Below are 20,819 nucleotides of genomic sequence, written 5' to 3'. Positions count from 1 at the left end.
TTGCTAAATCTAATGGCAGTATTTTGGCTAAAAGGAAATAATTGATAATCCCCTGGGGGGTAGGAATTTACATGTCTTTCTTTGCTTCTCCCAGATGCACTTTTTTTATGAATCTAAACTTTTCAAAATGGCCCAAACTGTGTTCAGCATTAAAGGGGAAGCAGCAACACTTTCAGAACCACAAAATTCAAGATAATGTGATTAAATTACATTTATGGAGGGAGAATTGGCTCAAATAATCTGAGGTGTTGAAGTGAAAATTATCTAAAATGGAAGTAGCAATCAAGAAGTACTCTTACAGATCTTAGTCTGATAGAAAGCACAAAAGAACAGGAAGGTACTGAACACATTTCTGAAGTATGGAATATTAGCCTTGAGTAATAGAAGAAACCAATTTTTGCTAAAACAAACTGATAATATATGTACAGTGTTGCTGGGTAGATACAAACCAAATAGTAATTTGAGAATAGTATCTACATTTTATTCTCTTGTTTTATACTATTGAATGTATATTTCAAAAAACAGGTCCAAACTGATTAACACTTACTGGAATAAATATATTTTTCTAGTCTAAATAGGCTGTCTATTTAATGCAATAAAGCAGGCATTGCAGAACTGATTAACACACTAATTATGTAAACTAGAGACTGCAAAGAAGCAGAAAATAACAAGAACCACGGATATAGTTCCTGCTAGACATCATGCATCAGGGTGGGCTTGCAAACTGTCCAGAAAGTTTAAGATTTATGGGATGAAAAGCTAAGAACATGAATGAGGATTTCTAAGTCCTATGTGGAGTTTGATCAGTTGGCAGAAATGACTTTTGTTGGCTAAAGAGAGCTGTTCTCATTTAGAGGTGGAATTGGAATTCTTAGAGTGTGATATCAAAATCTAGTACCTTCACATCCTCTTTCAATCTGTCCGTTGCAGAAAAGGGCATCTGAGATGAGGTCTGGAAGCCGTCCATTTAAATCAACTGATGCCAGGCAGCCTTGAAAGCCCTCCTTGGCATGGACCAGTTTTGGCAAGGATTTGTATGTTTCTTTTGCCACTCCTCCTATATACAAGTCACCTGTGGGAAGATCAAAGTTTTGATTAGAAAAGTAACTTCAAACATACAGTAGGACAGGGAAAAAATAGAAAGGTTTACTTTTCATTAAATCAATTGAAAAGTTAAATTTATAACTAGATATTTTCCTAAAACCACAAAACAATAAGTGTTTGAAGAATACATGAGCACTAGAAGAAGTTTCTAGAAGCTATTCCCACAAAGAATGAAATGAGTTCCATACGGTGTGGCCATGTAGAAGGAACATGGACCATGAAGTTGCATATTCCTGCAGTGAAATCTGAGCTTGAGCCTGGATATTTCCAAATCTGTGACTTCAGTGATGGTCCCCCCCGCCGCCCGCTTCTGTTTCTCTGATCATCAGTAGCCTCATTTCCAAAATAGGAATAATAAAACCTATTCCATGGGGTTATGTTAGAAATTAGATAAAATATAGGAAGCTTCCTATATTTTAAAGATATGTAAAAATATATTAAAATATATATGATACTTTATAGTAAAATATGTAGCAGACATGCGATAGTTGTTATTATCAAATCTACTTTCTACTTCGACAAGTCTGGGTCTTTCATTCAGTTAGAAGTTCAACAAATTCTCCCTGGGGTCTAAAATTACTTTTGCTACTGTGGTTAAGCCCATTATCCTTGCTCATAATCTATCTTATTCACTAACTCACTCCCACAATAGTTTGGATATACCTGAACATTGAGTCCTTTTTCAGGTATTTCTTTTTTAGATAAAGTTATACCACTTTGAATTCTTTATGTTGCACTCTGTTATCAACTAATTTTCCCCCCAATTTTATTGCAGTTTCTAAGAGAACACCTTTGTCGTCTTTATGCCTCTAAGTTTATGAGTCACTACTTTAAAAAATAAATTGCAATACATGTTTGATTCTGTTTCCCATCATAGATTATTCACCATATCTAAATGGCATTGAGTAGATGTCATTAATGGAATATACTCCATTAAATAATTAATCCATGCAGAACATAAGGAAGGTGAGCCCCCAATTCCATAATACATTGCCCCTGTTTACAAGTTCTGCTAAACATACTTTGTTTAGCTACTTCTCTGACTTTTTATTGTCACTTGAATTTTCTCTCTCACGTTAACGATTCTAACTTTCATGTCACTTGATACCTTTTCCACATTTTAACACATACCCCCTACACTCCTAGTGTTTATCTAGACCTCTTTGTGTTGTCTTCATGGGACTTGGGAACAAGGAGAACTGACTGACACAGTTGCTGATGCTCTTGCTGTTTGTTTTGCCATAAGTAATAAAGTCCTTGGTCTCTGACCCAGAAATCTCATGTCTTCTGCTAGCATCCATGATACAGTAATAAGCTAACCTATCAGCTTATAGGTAGAGTAAAATCAATCCACAGGTATAATAGTCTTGAATTATACTGATGAGTACACTGAGCTTGCTGAAAGTCATGTAACCATAACAACTAAGAACTTAGGTCCCTGACCTACTAAGGCTCTAAGTATTACACTAGGATATCTCATTAATCCACATAATTTGTACTGAAGGTAAGCACCACCTCTTAAACAATAGAAAACACCTACTGACTATTAACTACAAATATTAAAAGATAGCATATTCTTGGTTTGATATGGAATTCTATTTTTGAAATACCTAATTTTTTTCTACATATTTTCTTTCTCTCCTTAGAGTTCCTTCTCTTATATTTCAAGCCATTGTGCTTTAGTTGCCTCAGAAAAGGGATATGAATCATACACTAAATATATAACATTATCTTCTTATATTTGAGTCTTAAAAGCCAAGAATTTAGAGGAGTGAAACAGATAGAATATACAAGCAGTTACATAAGACTAAAGCTTCCCTGCCTCCCCTGTGGGTAAGCAGGACAGAAAGTGAGAGAAAACATGTGAACATAGTCATTGGTAAATGCCCAAAAGAAGACATAGTGCTCTAATTTGAGGGCTGAGCCGCAGGGGATGATAAAATCTCAGGTAGGCTTATGGGGTCATGTTGATCTTTGTGCATTTCCTCAAGACAGCCCAGAAGTGACAGTGAGATCCTTTAGAAGGAATGGCTACTTTGTAAATTTAGACAAGCTGAGAGTTTGGGCAGGCTCACAGAACTTCCCATACTCCACTGTGGTGTGGGAGAAACAGAACAGTTCCCCGAGAGGCACAAAAATAAGCAGAAAATGACTGACCTGAAGGGGTTATGCATGCAAGAATGAAGGTGCTGGTTAGCAATTCAGTGGGCATCTGAGCTATAAATATAGAATATCCAAGATCAGCTCCTGCACAATCTCTCTCTACCTCCCCCAAAATTGGTGCACTGGGAAGTCCCCCACACCAATTAATTCAGACACAATCCCAGGGAAATAAGGAAACTAAAATTGTCTAAGATTATATTTTCCCTAACTCAAAAAATCAGAGCTCAAAGTAGAAACCAAGGTGAGTTACAAAAAAATAAAGTTAGATTTCTTGCACATCTGAGATTGTGGGCTGAGATTTATTATGTTACATTTCAAATGTCAAGGTAAGGAAATGTTCCCTACATTCATTTATTAAACTAAATTTGTTAGGAAAATTCAGCTCTCCTCCAGACTTAATAAATGCAGTTGAATAAAGAATTCTTGGCACTGCTTCAGACAGAGAACTTAGTACTGGTCAGGGATGAGACACCATATATTTGATAACCAGCCTGGTTCTTTATGATGATAACCTCCTGAAGGAGAAAGACTGTCTGTTTAAGACTGTCCCACAGTGCCTAGCACTGGGCTACCTGGACAGTGGGCACTCAGATATTGTCAGCCACCTGAGGGACTGGGGTCACAGTACAAAAGAAGAAAGAATGGCAAGGAAACACATGGGGAGAGAGCTAATTCTGAAATGCATTTACCTCCTTTCCTCACTTCCTGCCACAATCCTTTCTTCCTGTTAGCAAACGTACTTGTTGAACAACTTTTAAAGCTTATTAAAGAAAAGTAGTAAGCCTTCCCTTGTGTTATTAAAGAGCAGAAAATATTGATTCAAGCTGCGCAGGATACAAGCCTCAAACATACCAAGGTGGAGCCTGGGGCTGTACGTACGGGCATCACTCTCATTTTCATTACTGAACCTGCACTTAGCACCACCACCTAATATTGTCTTCATAAACTCTTCATAGAGCAGATAGTGGTCTGAAGGCCCCTGCTGGGTTGCCATACCAAGAGAACAAAGAAAACCCTTAAGTGGCCTGAGACCTGTGCAGCATTAGCACTTCATCAAAGACGCAGTTTCTCCTTTTGATCCTTGGGGTGGTAGAGAGTAAATGACCCATTAGCACTAATGGAATCTTGTAGGCAACATCCTGTGCACGGGAAAGAGGATATGCTTTTTAACGACCCTCCTGTGAGCAAAAGCCAGGATGGCCATCTAGTAAGAGTCAGTTTCCTATAGACTGGAAGCCATCCTGTTACCCTTTCTTCAAACTATGAGTGCTTTTTATTCAGATTCTTTAAACAGATTACATCTGCAATTGACAAGACAACAATAGAGTTAGGGCATTTTTAGCAGAAGATGCAGAGGACCTGTGTAAATAAAGCCAGATGACCTTAAACTTTTGGGGAGTGGGTTTTTTTAAAACCTCAAGAATACCCTTATCTTTAGCACTAGTGCATATATATGTATACAAATGATCTAAGGTGATAGCACAAGTATCCGTTCCCTGGTAGTTGGGCAGTAATGAGTAGGGAATAGTGCACAGGCTTTTTAGTTAGATCTACTACAAATCCTGGCTCTGCCATGCACTGATTGTTTCAGCGTAGGCATACTGTCACATAACTTCTTTTAAAGTCAGATTTTTCATCAGTGAAGTAGTTAACAATGTCTACCTATGAGGATTATAAAGAATGTGTGTAAGCATTGGGAGAGAGCATGCATTCAGCCCATCAGTGCTACTGGTGTGGTTGTGTTGGTGGTATGTCTGGTAAGGAGTATACATCTGTAAGGTATCTCATTCTATGTTACTTGCACTGAGATACAGAAGAGGCAATCCAGGTTGTCCCCTTGTTTCTAGTGCAATTGGAGTGTCAAGATGTCAAATTTACATGTCTTATTTTACTTGATTTCGTTTGCAGTAATCTCTGTACTAGAAGTGTCTTGTACTTTGTTGTAAGCAGCTCAAGAGGCTCTGTTGACATTTTCAGTTTGGAACCCAGCAGCATTGAAGCTGGTAACATAAGCAGGATAGTTGCTTGATAAGTATCTCCTTATCTGATATAAACAGATTAAGAAACACAAAAATGATATGAAGTCCAAGGGTCAGTTGCAAATTTCATGCTAAATAAGCCTTATAAGATCTGAGAAATAAAAGGCTTTTATGGATTTTGATTGTAGAGTAGAGCATCATGGGAGAGTTAAGACCAGAAGAAAATATAGGATACATTATGATGTAATGACATAAATATTGGTGGCAGGCATGGAAAACAGCACAGGTGCACAATGAAGACAAAATGAATCAGCATTCAGAAAAGAGCATAAAGGGCCAGATTTGGCTGAAAGGGAGAATTTTTCAAAGGGTCCCTGGTAATACTGTTGGATAAGTAAAATCAAAGGAAAGGCTTGTGTAACACAATGGAATTTATGACTACTGATTTCAAACAAAACAAAGAATTTTTAAAAAAATATAAACCATGCCAACTAGGAAATGAAATTTGAAGCAGCAGTAATTTAGAAAGAAGAAATAAAATTATACATTTAATATTAACCTCATGGAATTTGAGTAGGAATATTCTATAGAAATCGGATGGTGTAAACTGGGGGCTTACGGGAGAAGTGGTGGGGCTGTGAGGCGTGGCTTGGGAACCATCAGCGAAAAACAGATGAAGTGCTGTAAGAGGTTTTCTCTTAAAAACGGAGCATAAGGCAATTAGAGCAAGGACTCCAAGGTCTGCCTTACAGCAGCAGAAAGCAAGCATCAAGGTATAATTAGTTCTTTGACTCAGCTTTCCTGTTTATTCACATGGATTTTTTTGGTGGCTCTTAAACATCTCACTTTCATTCCAATTTAAAAAGAACATGCATAAAAAGGACAACTGCTTTGTAGATTTGGATAGCTAAAACTCTAAGGAAACTTAAGGAGGCTCCCACAATTTCTTGAGAGGTATTTGGGGCAGGGGGGGGGGAGCTGAAGTAATGCACATTGCTTTGCTTTTGTTTTGGCTGGATTTGAGAAAGTACAATTCTAGAGTCTTTTGACAAGAGAGGATTGGACTTGGGACAGTAAATTTTGGGGCCACTCAAACTTTTCTCTCCAACCTTGTGATGGGCTAGAAGAAAAAATACACTTAGGCTGGAATAGCTTCTGAGAGTTCTTCTGCAGGGAAGACACATTCTGTTACTCCAGGGAACAAGCTCTGCCCCCACCTCCATATCATGGTTAGTTTTAATCTTTCGCTGCACAGCCACGTGCGAATATCTGCATGTCAGATCTGGACCGTATACCTTCATACAGTGTTTCCTTGGGAGGCAAATGGAATCTAAACCACTTTTTAGCAAAGGCGTGCCCTGTTAGAAGAAAAATCATCTATAACCCTTGAGGAACAGTTATTTATTTACTTAAGGTTTTGGCAATTTTTTTTGTTTGTTTTTTTTTCTGAGAAGAAAGACAAGGTCACTACTTCCTGTGATTGCTTCAGTAAATGATATTCATGTACTGAAAGTAAAAACATGGGGGGTTATTAAGATTTCTGCAACATATTTGAGATTAAAGGTAGACAAATGGAAATTTTAATAATAAACCACTAATAAACCACACATGATAATGAAAAGCAAACACTACCCAAGACCATGTCTGAGTTTAAAGCACACCAACATTCAATACTGAAGTCAAAGTTGGCAATTCAAGTAGATGTTTTGTTCTGAGACACCAGATCTGTGCCCTTGATAGATTTCTATGAAAAAAAGGTCAGGTTAATTTTAGAAACTCCTTGATGCTCAGTAGTGACCAGTTTGATTTATTAGTTATCTCCCTTTATACCTTGGTCTTCCTTGGTATGTTAAGGGCTTAATCCTAGAGCAACCTGTTTTTACTTTTGTAGGAAATGCCTGTGAGTCCTTATTTTTAGGTCTGTCCTGGCTTTCTAAGTTTAGTCTAAAATGAAACCATCATCTTTCCCCTTGCTGGAGAACTATGTCTAGACTTCCCTGTTTTAGAGCAATCATATTTCTAGTCTCCCTGTTACCAAAAATGAGATTTCAAAATCATTTTTAACTTCATTCTGTATCTCACACCTTACATTCAAACTATTGCCAATTCTTCGGACATTTGTCTCTCCCTTTTCATTTCCTTTTCCAGTCCTTGTTTCCCTTTCCCTGTGTACACCTTTCATGCAATAACTCATTTTCTGCAGTCCCTGCCTCTATCCATCCTCCTCATCAATACCAGATCAGTCTCCCCACTGTGGCTGATTTCTTCAATACCTCCCTCTCTCTTCTAAATAAAGCCTAAAGTTACCAATGTTCAAGATTTTGAATTACCCAGCCTTAGTAACTTTCCCTAAACTTTGAACAATCTTTCTCCAAAGACTTCTGCCTGGCAGAGAGTTAAGAAAACATCAGTCCTCTCTCTCTGTATCCTACTCTTTAGTCAAACTGTATTTTTCATCATTTTTCCTACACTGCATGTCCATGTCATTCCACCATGAAGGCCTTTCCTCGTCCAATGTTCCATTTCAAAATGCCACCCAAACTGGGGGGCTCAACTAAGGTTCCTCCTTGCAGATGCATTCATTTCCCCAGTCATAAGCAGCTATGATCTTTGAATTCCCCATTACATTTGAACTTTTTTCTGACAATTACCATTTCTTCCCTAGCTCTTTGTGTGGATGTTTTATCTTCCATCATTCTATCGGTTTCTAAAGAAATAATTATGAATCAAGCATCTCTATATTCCCATTTTTACTTAGTAGGGAGTCAACAATTACTTGCTCACTTACTGAATAAATGGATAAATTAGCAAGCTGTATTCAATAAATAATCACTTAAACAAGAAGGTTGTAGTGGAGATTTTTATGGCTGCACCACTCTTATTTATCCTTTGTTCCCTCCTCTGGAGGAATAATGAATGAAGTTAATTGTGGGGGAAATGTTTCTTCTACTGACCCCCTTCTTGAACATCCATCTCGTTTGTCAAGAAAATTCAATGCAGTGGCATTTTCCCCCCAGTCTCGTAGAGTAATTCACAACCAATTTGAACTGGCATATGTTGAATTTCTTCGTAGCGAGAGGCAGGCAAAGATAGAAGTACAGAAACAGTTTATGGTATCAGTGTGTGATAAAGGAGAACCTCTTTATGAGTTGTCTTCCGCAGTTAAAATAAGTACCAATATCTTATTGGGAAACAAAATTCCAGCCTACTCTGGCTCTCTACTGCATTCTATCTCTGACCATTCTCTGTGTTGCCCCATCTACAAATATGACCTAACTCAGGTGCCTCCCCATAGGTGCAGTTTGCACTGTGGACACTTTACATTATTTCTCTAGACTCTTCTCTGTCACCTTAGCACAGAGCAAAGCAAGCATATACTGTGTGTGGCCACAGAACAGAGCCAAACTAACTGCAGGAAACCCTGATGCTCTGCCCCAGTAAAACCTGTTCACCCCGATCTGCACTCCTGTGGGTTTGTAGAGGCCTCACTCCATGTGGCAACCACTCAGAGACTTCTGAGATTAGACTCCTTCTGGCGTGTTACAACTACCTCTTAGTTCCTTGCCAATCACAGATATTCCTTATCCCATAGGTTTCCACATCCAACAGTATACTGTTTTTTTTTGCTAAAAATACTTTGAATTTTCCAAAAATCACTGAGACAACTGAATTTAATATATAGAGCCTTGTTTGAGAGAGAGAGGGCTTCCTCTCTGCTTTGACTCCTTGGTAACCAGTGTCAAGCACTGCCATGGCCAAAACCAGAAGAGGCAGCTCTGACTTTATTATTACAACAGTAACTGGCATTGACACAGTACCCTAAACTTTACTAAATTTACACCTGCACATGTATTGTTTCATTTGGATTCTGCCTGGTTGTAACAGGGTGCAGCCAAGAGGGAGGCCCCAAATAGGAATTTGTAATGGAGTGCAGAACTCAAGGTATCCAAGAAATATTAGAAAAATATATATAGGGTGTCCTCACTCCCACAAGTCTGAGCTGGGGGAATTGGACATGTGAAGCAGTGCCATTCAGAGCTGTTTTGTACAGCAACAGCTTTGCAGCTAACTCTGGCATGGTCATTTAATATATCTATAACCTTTAACTGGTTTCGTGGATATGTTAAATAGCTGTGGCCATGCTTTGAGCCAGGGGGATGGAAGTGACTTCCACCCAAGATGTAACTGGGAGGCAACGCCCCCTGGTTAAGCCCCCTGCGTGAGAGCTTGGAGATGATTAACTCCATGCCATGGGGCCACACCTGCCCAGACTCACTATGGCAGCCCAGTAAAGTTGGAAGAATATGGGAATGCTGGCAGGTGCAAGTGACTGTAGGAGGAGTTAGAAATGGAGCTGCAGAGGAAGACTGGCTTGGGGAGTTAAACCCAGGGATGGCAGCCATGCAGGGAGAACCATGCGGCTTTGGCAGAGTGGGGATGCCATGGCTTTGGGGTGCTTCCTTTTGCCACGTGGCTTAGGAAGCAGGAGAGACTTTGCCTGGGAGAAAAGGGGTGAAAGGATTCTTGCTTGTGAGCCATGAGAAGGTGCCACATGACTTTGGATTAACTGGAGATCATGGTGGCGACACAGCTGATGGGGCCAGGAACCCGAATCATGGGCTTCTTCTTTTCCTGAGATGTGGTACCCCAGACTGGGCTGAGGGAGAAGGGCTGTGAGTGTTTGTGGGTATTCTAAAGAACTTTAGTTTATATAACTTTTAAATAAATAATAATTCCTTTCTTTTCACCAATTTCTGGCATTGAGAGATGTCTTTCCTCTGGTGGTAGGCAAAGCAAACCTAGTACAGGGGAGGAACCCCTGGACAAAAAGGGGGGTCCTTTATATTGTTCAGCACCCCCCACCCCGGTCTGTTCCGTAACATGGTGAGCCATAAAACAAGCAAAAGCTATGAACACATGTCACTGATGAAGACACTATGGCTCAAGGCTGCAATGCCAGAAAATGGCAAGGCTCACCCAAGCCCCAGTCCCCCACAACTACGCTAATCTTCACTTAATCTACACTGGTTTACACACCATACATTCCAAGTTGCAAGTGGCCAGTTTGTAGAGCTCCACTATTCCAAAATATAAGACCTTTTTGTGGTATCTTGATTGGTGGGGGAAAGTAACAAGAAATACTAGCAGAAGTCTGGGCAAATTACACAGATCCCTGGGACAAAGTCAATTTGCTTCCACAATCATCGATGTTAAGTATCAGAATTCTGACAAATGGGTAGAATTCTCAAGACTACCAAATATGATTGTTAGATATGGCAGCTACTTTTCAATTGCCTCCCACAAAGAGGTAAGTAGGGCACCTGCGTTCATCCTTTGCCCAACCTAATACCTGTGTGTGAACAAGCATGGACTCCAATCTGGTTGGAGTTCAGACTTTAGTGTTTGCCTATAGGGAGACTTTGGGAGATAATATTGACATTATGTTTCTGGGCAGGACAGAGAAATGCTTTCGATATTCTGAAATTCCTGTTTCTAGCTGATATTTTTGGAATAAAATTGCCCAAGAAGGAGAACATTTTTAAAAGTATGATTATAAAACTCAAGAATATGAAGGCAGATTTTGTTTGTGTGTTTGGCCAACGTACTGTGAGGGGAAGCTGGTGGGCATGTTAAATGGGAAATAATAAAACGAAGTTGCTGTGGAGGTGTATGTGGTAATCCGTCTTCTTTTCCACCCACTGTGACAGCGACACTGTGGCAGACGGGGCAGGAGTCCGGGCCTCTCAGTTCTCTCCTAGCTGACTTCATCTCATGGCTTTGCAAATTACTGTAGGTTCAAAGGGGTTCAGATATGTTCACTATTTGTCCTGTTTCCCCACGAGAGTGACAGCCAGTTTGGACACCTTAGACATCCTTCAGCAGCAGACAATCTGTCACCATTTCGTGTTTCATTTTCCACTTTCTGGGTCTGCACACAGCTTACAGATGTTCCTGTGCTCAGGGGTATTGTTACATCTCACTCATGCTCAGTGCCTAGGTTTGAATGGTGATTTGCCCTTTCTTATTCCATCTGATCTTCATACCTACTCCTCCCAATAGGCAGGAAGTTATTATTATCCTCACCTGACAGGTGAGAGAACTGCCCTTCTGAAAAGGTAGGTTTCCTGCCCAAGGCAGTACAACCAGTACAAGGAGGAGAACATTGTTATCCAGGCATCTGCCTGCCAGGCTACCTCTTTTCCTACTGCACCACACTGCCTATTTTTACTAAAAACCATCTCAGTGACAGAAATAGAATAAGTGGGAGTTTCGAGATGACTGTTCCTGAAATTAAAAAAGACTTATAACTAGGGGGACCAGTAAGTGAACCTATGCAAACTTGTTACCTTTCCTGAGATTTTGAGTAGATCTAGATATCTATTTGGCTTTCTCTCTTTTCTAAAATAGCTTTTCTTATTTCCCCCAAAATTAAATTTTCTATTTCAAAACACAGGGACATTTATTTTGGGCAGGGTAGCTCTAGCGGTGCAGCACAGGGAAGGTACAAAAGCGCAGCCCTTCCCTATAACAACGGCCTCTCTCATGCAGGTCAGAAAACGGCACCTACTCTCCACTCGGATACTCAGGATAAAAGAGGGCGAAGCCCCAAGTGGTTTCCTGGAAAGCTTGAAAGAACAATAAGGTACAAAGCACACAAAAACTTGACAGACATTGACAGACAACTTCTAACGTATTATGAGCTGCACATAGTTGAATAAAACTCTTATTTTTTCCCTTAACTAGTTAAACTTTTCTGTATATTTTTTCTAAGAAGGGATCCCTTTTGTGTCTGAAAGATAGAATATTCTTAATCAGGTCAGCATGTCCCCAGGGAATAGTATCATTTCCTCAGGCGTGTCTCCAAATACTTTGTCCTTTTACAATCTAAATTATTCTTAAAGAGAAATGCAAATAGTTATCAGAAATGATCAAAAGAAGGGGCAGGTGAACTTTCCCTGAAGGCTAGGAAAATGAAGGGCTTTAACAGTTGAATGGATTAGCAAATAGTCCTCTGGTACTGCTGATGATTTGTTGACTGATTGGTCAATCTCCAATCATCCAACCACGTGCTATATTTTCGTAGGCCTGTTTTAAGCATCTATAAATGTGAGTGTTCTATAGACTACCTATTACAGACATTCAGCAGCTAAAACTTTTGGCTGTAGTATTTGAGGAAAACTTCAGTGGCTAAGGGGATTTATATATGTTTATACAAAGCACAGAGGTGGGAAGAGCATGTGGAAAGTGAAAATAGAAATATCTAGTTCTGCAATTACTAAAGGTGACATTTCAGCACTACACACAGTAGCAATAAAGAAGTTTGAAGAGCTAAGTTAAATAGGGCAGAGCAAAAGTAGGTTTATAGTTGTGGACATGTAAACAGTTTATTCTTGTATTATTTATTAATTGTTGTATTATTTTCCATGGGAACAGCTGTAAACCTACTTTTGCCGCACTCTGTATATGAAGGAGAAAATATTTTTTTATTATATGATATTTTACCCTAAGATGAAAAAAGCACTACCTATCTTTCACTATAGATACACATGAGGGAAACCCTTCTAATATGTTGGCAAATGTATATAGTAGTACTCAAATGGTTCTACAGACTTGGGTTCAAATTCTATTTCAGGGCAACCCCACCTTGCCGAGTCTCCATTTTCTCACATGTAAAGTGAGAGCACAGATATCTCATTCATTTGGTTGTTGTAAATACTAAGAGACCTACTTGTGAAACAGAATATCACAGCTGAAGTTCTGGCTGAAGTGCCAGCACTAAGACAATCTGCATCTGAGACAGGCACCCAAGTGCAAAATTTACAAAGGAAAGATAAATACTGATGGCCAGCCCTTGAACCCTCAGATCCATCAAGGTCATCATCATCGTAAAAACAATAAAAAAGGGTCAGAAATTGGAAATAATTATGTCTAAGAATATTTTTGAGGTAGGTCTTACTATGCACTAAATTTTTACTACTGTCCCCCAAAGGGAGACCACATTCTAGCCACAGCTTAGTGGGTAGGCTCTCGGCTCCTGGAGAACTCGCTTTGTTTCCCTCAGTTGCGGGATAGAGGCCTAGTGCCTGGCATGTGAAAGCATCGGGAATGGGTGGCACCTCCAGCCTGCGAAGGCCAGTGGGGACAAACAGCGCAGGGACATGTCTCATGGGCAAGCGTGGGCCCCACGCGCAAAGAGAGAGAGCCAAGCTGCACTGCCTGGGGACGGCGCTGACCCCAGCAACGTGAGGCTAGCAGAAGTAACAGAAGGCTTGACCACTTCAGGGGGTTATGGGCAGAAGGGCCCAGCAGAGGGGTCTGGTGGAACCCAGGAAAGCACTGTGAAAGGAGGAATGAGCTTGAGGGATCTGCCAAACCAGGAGTCTGAAATTAGTAGATGTCCCTACTCTGCAAACTATGGGAAGACAACAGCAGGGGGGACAGAGCTGAGTGCACCCCTTCTCCTGCAACTGGCCAAAGCAGACTCTGGCCTCACATTTTGGTTTTGAGTAGTAGCTTAGATAGGACAGTTATTTAAATGTTTGAATTAAAGGTGAATGGTAATGTAAAATAATTATAGAATTGTTTTAAAAATGAGCCCAAGCATTTCTTGAAATTAGTATATGGTACAAATACCTCAACAAAATACTGAGTTGGCCAAAAAGTCTGTTACTTTTTTCTTCCCTGTAAAATAAAAGACATTTTTTCATTTTCACTAATAACTTTATTGATTTGGATACTTTGAGTATATTGGCTCTCTCCCACTATTGGCTTCTAGTGAGTAGAGGCCAGAGGTGCTGCTAAATATCTCCCAGTGCATAAGACAGCCCTGCAAAGAGTTATTTGAAATGTCAATAGCACCAAGAAACTTCACAAACCACACTGACAACCTCAATCAGTCACAGCACCTTCCCTATATGCGGCACATTTTTTTTTATTTTTTGTGTTTCAATTGCAGTTTTAGCTTTCTTGAAATAATAAAGCATAATGCACCAAAAATGTTGTATATTTTCTTCCATCTTCAATATTAAAATGGCTACACAAATATTACTTATTTTGATAAGTTTTTTTAAATGCACACTGATATGACAGCTGTCACAGTACAATCTAACAAAATTGTTTCGAATGAAGTTAAAGACAACAAGTGCTACCAGAGCCATCATATGAGAAAAAAGGAATGGACTTTTTGGGCAACCCAATATTTTAAAGTAACGGTTTGAAGTAAAAAAAATCATAGCTTGATTATACTCAAGTACCATACATATTTAATTTAATAATTCCACATTTAAACCCTTAACACAGTGTCTGACCTATAAGTACTCTATAAATGGCATTATTTGTTGAGCTAATTAAGACAATGATGACAATCATGAATGCAGTTTAATACAACTCTGAGCAGTGAACAAAGATGCTGGGCCACAGGATAGTTTCTCTCCCAGAGAGACTCAGTTTTGCACACCAACATCACTGTGCATGACACAAACTTGTGTCCCAACGGAAGTACAAATAACTACGTCACAGACCATCGAGTTTCTCAAAAATAGAGGGAGTCATGCATGTTCACTTCACAAATACCAAAGGTATGCTGTGTCGTAGATGTAGTACGTTAGTACAAGATCTTAAAGTACGTGGAGCAGTCTTCTCAAAGTAACTGAACTCTAGGAGTAAACCCGTGAGGGGAGATCTAAGCACCGTGTGTGCTGGGAGGGGGCACTTGGGTGGGAGGGCAGGAGAGGGAAGAGGGAGCCTTGTACAGCCTGGCTAGGGGTGTTAATAAGCAACCTTCAAAACACCTGGGGATGCCAGATTGGCTGACCCATGCCAGGGGAGTTTTGGGGATGAAGCCTAAATACTGCCCACACCTGTCATGGGCAGGTGGGCCTTGTGAGTCTCCCCTGGCTATAAATAAACCCCTGAGCTTCAAAGAACATACTGGCTGATCTTGTGCACTGCTGTGGGAATTAAAAGAGGCCCCATGTGTAAAATATTTATAATAGTGCCTAGGATGTGATAAGCCCTCAGAAATGGTTAAAATACTTAATATAACTACTTAATATTACTAACATTACTGTTTAAGTAAGATATTTAACCTCCCTAGACTTACCTTTGTTTCATCATCTGTACTGGGGGTGTAGCTACAGCAACCTCACCAGTTTGTCATGAAAATTAAAGAGGTAATATCTAACTTTCTTAGTTAATGCTTAGTATGGGGTAGATGCTGATGAAGATAATCGCGATGCATTGTGCCTAAAGACACATAAAACAGAAATGCTATTTCAGCCAAGTCTGTCTGAATCCAAAGCCTGCGTCCTTAATCACAATGTTTTATTGCTTCTTATATTATTCTTAAGAAAAAACACAATAATTAATTGCAAAGGCCAACAAAGGGCTCTTTTTAAAAGCAGACACAGAAAACCATATGAATGTGGCATTAACAAGAGAGACTGCTTGACCTAACGCGGTTCCTCTGAAGCAGCCCTGGAAGTACCTTCCAGTGCATGGAGACAGTGAACCAACAGCAGAACGGTGCCGTAAAAAACGTGCTTCCCAGTGTGAGGAAAGACGGCAGAATTGGCTCTGAAGATCTCTACAGTAGTGGGGGTGACTTTGTACTGAGGCCACCTAACTTTCCAGTCTATTCCGATTTGGACCCCAGGGCCCAAGAGGAATTGTGCGGGATCAGGGGTAGAAGCTAGTTTTCCTCTGGGTCACAGTGAAAGAGGGTGAGGGCTATATTATTACTAAACCCCAACTAAATGGAACAACTGCCTGAAAATAACTGATACTTACTTTTGGGACCTGTAATGAACAACTGTAACCTTACTCTGATGTCATCTGGAGTCTCTCTGTCCTTCATAGATCTAGAGGGGCCTGGTTTGATTCTTTCTGATTTCACGGAGGATAAAAACCTAGTGTTCTCCTTCCCCTTTGTTCCTGTGAATTCCAGTGAGTCTCTGACCTCTGCTTGTGGCTTTTGTATTTCATGTGTTGCTTGTCACCCCAAAACAACACACTTTCTGTCTCCACCCACAACATAATTTGTTCTTATGAGGTGAGTCACCTGAACATTTGATGCCCTGCAATACCGAGTTTCCCACTACCTTGATGACTGCAGCCCTACCTCCAACCCCTGCCCCAGGGCAAGGAAATCCAAGCCCCAGGTTTTTGCATAAAAGCTTAAAGATCACCTTAGGCTCCTTTGATGGCTCCACTTATACCCCAAGTATCCTGTCCAAATATTTCTTCAAACAAAACCAGAGCAGTCATACCTTCCCATACTTGCCACAGGGACAACATGTGTTCCAACGAAATTTACTCTCCCAAGAACATGGCGCTAGGACTCCTAAATTTAAATGAGTTTCTCTTGGATATTTGGATTGGTCTGGGGTGGAAAGCAGGTCTAGGAAGACCAAGTTTGCCAATTCTTGAGAAAGCCGTTGTGCAGAGAGGGAGAAGAATGAGAGGGTGCTCACTAGGAAGCTGAGAGAAGGCAGCACACAGCCCCTGTGGAGACCGACAGAGGCAAAGATGCTGGCATGTTGCTTACAGCTTCCCTGAATACAACTTTTAGGTGTCCAGCCTTAAATTTTCTTTTTGACCCTTGGATCCTTGAATACTATACCCTGTCTACCCTACCCCTGCTTTTTTCCCTTAAGTTAGTCTGAATGGGTTTATGCTTCTTGTACCACAGATACCTTTGTCTCATTCCCCTTTCAGAGAAAAAAGAGGGAGATCTAAGAACCCTGCAAAATCCACAGATTTACATTTTTTGAGTAAGAGGGATGTCGCCAAGGTTACTTTCCTAGATGGCTCTGACATAACGGAGCTCTTGACCAGGAATCTCTGCCTCAGGGAAGCTCACTCAGTTATACTCCTGGCATGCCATGAAGAGGGTTGAACACTGAAGATCCAGCTCTGATGAGCCCGAGATCCTCTGAGCAGTTACCTGACCCTTAAGTACCTGGCTCAGAGCACCTGCAGGCACTTTCTTCTCCACAGTATACGTATCAACAGTTTTAAGAGAGCAGCTCACCTAATCACCAGCCCACTGGGGCATGGTAAATTGGCAGCACTTCTGAAAGGCATTTGAGCACTGGATTCTGATTTCCAGGAGCCCACACTGCCCTGCGGGAGGACTGGGGAGAGCTAAGTTTCCTGGTGCGTGACCTCCTCCTACCAATTCTAAGCACACGTCTAGCCCCAAGGCCTATGGCTGTCAGAGCTCAGCCAGTGTTGTGGGGGAGCAGGAACTGGCATCAGGGCTTTAAACACCTGTATCGCCTACCCCCAAAACAACTACGGATGGGAAAATTTGGGGCCAGCAGAACTGCGCCAGGAGTAACAAGCTGGTAGATGACCCACAGTCCCCACCGCGCACGTGTCCCATGGCAGACCAGAGGAATAGCCTTCTCCAGTGAGTCCGAAGAAGGTCTCAGACTTCTTCAGAATGTGGCTCCAGGCTGTCATGAGTAGTTACTTGAGGTTAATATGAGCAATAAAACTTGTTTTCCCTGGTCAGTTGTAAAAAGTGTTGAACTGGGTATTAAAAGATTTCCCTCATTCGCAAAAGGAATGGGTCAGACCACATTGTCTCCAAGATCAATGATCCTAAAGGTAGAACACTGGTCCAAGGGTCATAGGGAAGCAGAAGGAAAACAAACAAACCAACCAAAAAACTTCCAAGACAAATGGTAATAGTGGGTCCGAGAAAACTGGGCATGGAAAATAAAAAAACAACCACATCTCACTGGGGGTGGGGTGAGAGGGAGTAAAACAAAGGAATTATAGTAAAGATAAGAGATTGAGAATAATGTCTGCAAAGCCTGGGAGCCTGGGAATTCAATGGAGACAGCAGGAGAGAAATAATAGTTTCATATCTCTAATTGTCTTTCAATGCTTCTGCTGGGAAAGGTACAACCAAAAATGTTAAGTCTTACTTTTATGTACTCAGGGCCTGATTGTCTCTGTTCCATATTTGATAATAGCCTCCCAAGTGGCCTCTTCCCACCTCCCTGCAGAGCCTCAGCCCATTCTCTACACTGAAGCCCAAGGGATGATTCTGTAGTGCTTCATAAACTCTGCCCTCCTTGTTCAAACTCCCGAGTTCTCCCCCTCCTCACCTTCTGGCACTACACCGAGGGTCTTTCTGAATAAGCTCATCATCCTGCTCCCTTCTCAGAAGCTACAGAGAGACTTCCAGCCTTCAGCCTCCTTCCCAAGAGGTCATCTTTCAAGTTTAAGTTTCACACCATGCAAATCTACCACTGTGTTTACAGTTACTTGGCCTAAGGAAGTAAGCCAGGCCAGCAGCAGCAGGGTAAAAGCCCACAAAGTTGTGTTCTAGACGGGTCCATGCTCTGTGTTAGATAGGTGGTGTCCTCTGGGGAATCTGAAAGTGAGCTGAAGAGGAGAGTGGGCAGAAGCAGAAACACACACAGGAACAAAAGCAGTAGGTAGACGCCATGAGGTAGGAGAGGGCAAGAGCAGGAGAAGCCAGAAAGCAGAGAAGAGAGGAGGGAGAGAGGAGGGAGAAATGATCACAGCAGGAGTGGGCAGAGCAGCGAGTGGACGGGTATGGGAGCACTGAATAGGCAGCAGCATATATGTAACGGAGGAACACCTGAGAGGATCGCTGCTGAGATTCCGCTTAGACTACTAGAACAAAGTTCTTATTCTCTGTGTGGCCTCCTGGCTCAGCAGCCGAAAGAATCTGTCTTTCTTATGTCCTAATGGATCCTTACAAAATCTCCCATTAACTGAGGTAATGTGAGAAAAATCTCTTTCCTTACACAGTAAATATGCGTCAATCAGTCAATCAATCAATCAATCAATCAATAAAGTACTAAATCTAGCCTAACCAATAGGACAACAGGAGCTTGCCTCCATTTTCAGTGTCTTCCCCTGCTTCAGAGCTAAGCTCAAAGTCCAGCTCTTCTTTTAAAGTTTCTTATATGAACCAGTTAGCTACTGTCGTCATATGGCTGCACAGAAAAGGCTTGGGAGTGTTTAAACACGACTCGGACTTGGGTGCAGAGTGTGGATCACCAAAGTAGCACAGCGATGATTTATCACATAGCAACACTGAAGGGCAGAAAATGGGGGCATAGGTGTTATGTTCAGGACTGAGCAGGTAGGTAACAGTAATAGATGCTAGTGTGAGCAAGACACAAAGAGCAAGAACACTACAGGCAAAGCTTAGAGACATTGCAGGTTCCTTTCAGACCAAGGCAATAAAGCCAGTCATAATCCTTTTGCAGGTGGGGAGGCTCTTGCCTTCAATTTGTTAACAACAACAACAACAACAACAACAAAAACCCTACCACATCCCTGCATCCTCAAGGGAAGTATGCCTGCATTTATCTTTCAACTTTTGCTTAGAGATTGAATACATTTGCAAGGAAAGCTCTGCTTGGGCCCCCACTGATTAGGGAAATTTAGCGGCTTGGTAGCTTGATAAACAATAGCAGGTATTTGCTTTCAAGGTAGATTTAAGGAGGGATAAGAAGGTTCAGGAGCAGACAATGGTCACTGCAATGAACAGGGAAGAGATAAGATAGGGGATGCAGGGAGAGTTTGCTCAAAGCCCTTATGGGGGCAAGGAATTTGAGGTCTGAGAGGAAAAGCAAAGGGTGAGCTCTGCCCAGGCTGACCTAGACGAGGTCTATAAATGAATTACTCAATTTTAAATAGTTTTGCTAAGCAGCCAGCCACCTGAAGTCACTGTATTGTAGTCACCAAGAAATCCTTATTTTTTTATCCCCATCAGATAAATTATCCTCAATTTGCTGAAGGATAAACAAGTAGTGCTATGAAAAAGACATCCATGGAAGACAGAGGCCAAATATGATTCTTCCTCCCTATCTTTGTTCTTGAAGTAGATTAATGAATGAACAAGACTGACCTCCATTCCAAACCCTGAGTAATTGTTAGGATTAAATAAAATAACCTGATTTAAATTTACTTAGTATCTAATAGGGAATCAATAGACATCAGACTGTTTCTATATACTATATACAAACATATATATTTGCCAAATATAAACAAGAGAAGGGACATAAGGAGGCATTACAGAGACCCTTTATCTCTCCGAAGGGGGCAGAACTCAGAAGTCCCACGATGAAGTACAGCTGTGCTAGAAATTCATTCCAGAGAGCAAATTTATGCTGCTCTCTTCATGGCATGCCGCAGCTTGTACATAATAGCCAGAGGGAATAGAATACAAACAGCTGGGAAATAAAGATGAAAGCAAAACTGTGTCAGCAGGGAGAGACACACAACTCCCTGAGAACCCGGCAGTGTCATGAAAGATAATTTGAACAAGGTCACCTGCATAGAATTCTCTTTCTCAGAGAAAGATCATTCGACTGCTGCCCGTTTCTGACCATCTCTGGAAGTCAGGTTGTGGAATGGGATACCTTTCCCCTAGCTTTCAAATGTCTGCAGTCAGGTTTGTTACATATAATGAAACAGAGCCACAGGCTAAATCATGCATTATTATACAGGCTAACGGGGATCTGGGATGGTGGAAAACAAAGAATTTCTGCTTCCTAGCACAAGAGGAGCCTGTTGAGGTTT

General features: G+C 41.1%; 1 protein-coding gene across 14 annotated transcripts in view; it reads right to left on the bottom strand.

Moving 5' to 3' along the window:
- The window catches only part of NRXN1 (neurexin 1), a 1,079,628-nt gene that overhangs the window by 528,101 nt on the left and 530,708 nt on the right, over positions 1-20,819 (bottom strand). For all 14 annotated transcript variants that reach the window (XM_045827411.1, XM_045827414.1, XM_045827421.1 and 11 more), the window contains one exon: positions 899-1,072. In XM_045827411.1, coding sequence (XP_045683367.1) covers positions 899-1,072 — 174 coding nt within the window. The remainder of the gene's footprint in view (positions 1-898; positions 1,073-20,819) is intronic.

Source organism: Phyllostomus hastatus, unplaced genomic scaffold (genome assembly GCF_019186645.2).
Source record: "Phyllostomus hastatus isolate PE091 unplaced genomic scaffold, TTU_PhHast_1.1 phas_scaffold_78, whole genome shotgun sequence".
Lineage (NCBI taxonomy): Eukaryota > Metazoa > Chordata > Mammalia > Chiroptera > Phyllostomidae > Phyllostomus > Phyllostomus hastatus.
The sequence above is the reverse complement of the archived record's forward strand: the minus strand, read 5'-3'. Positions and strand labels throughout refer to the sequence as shown.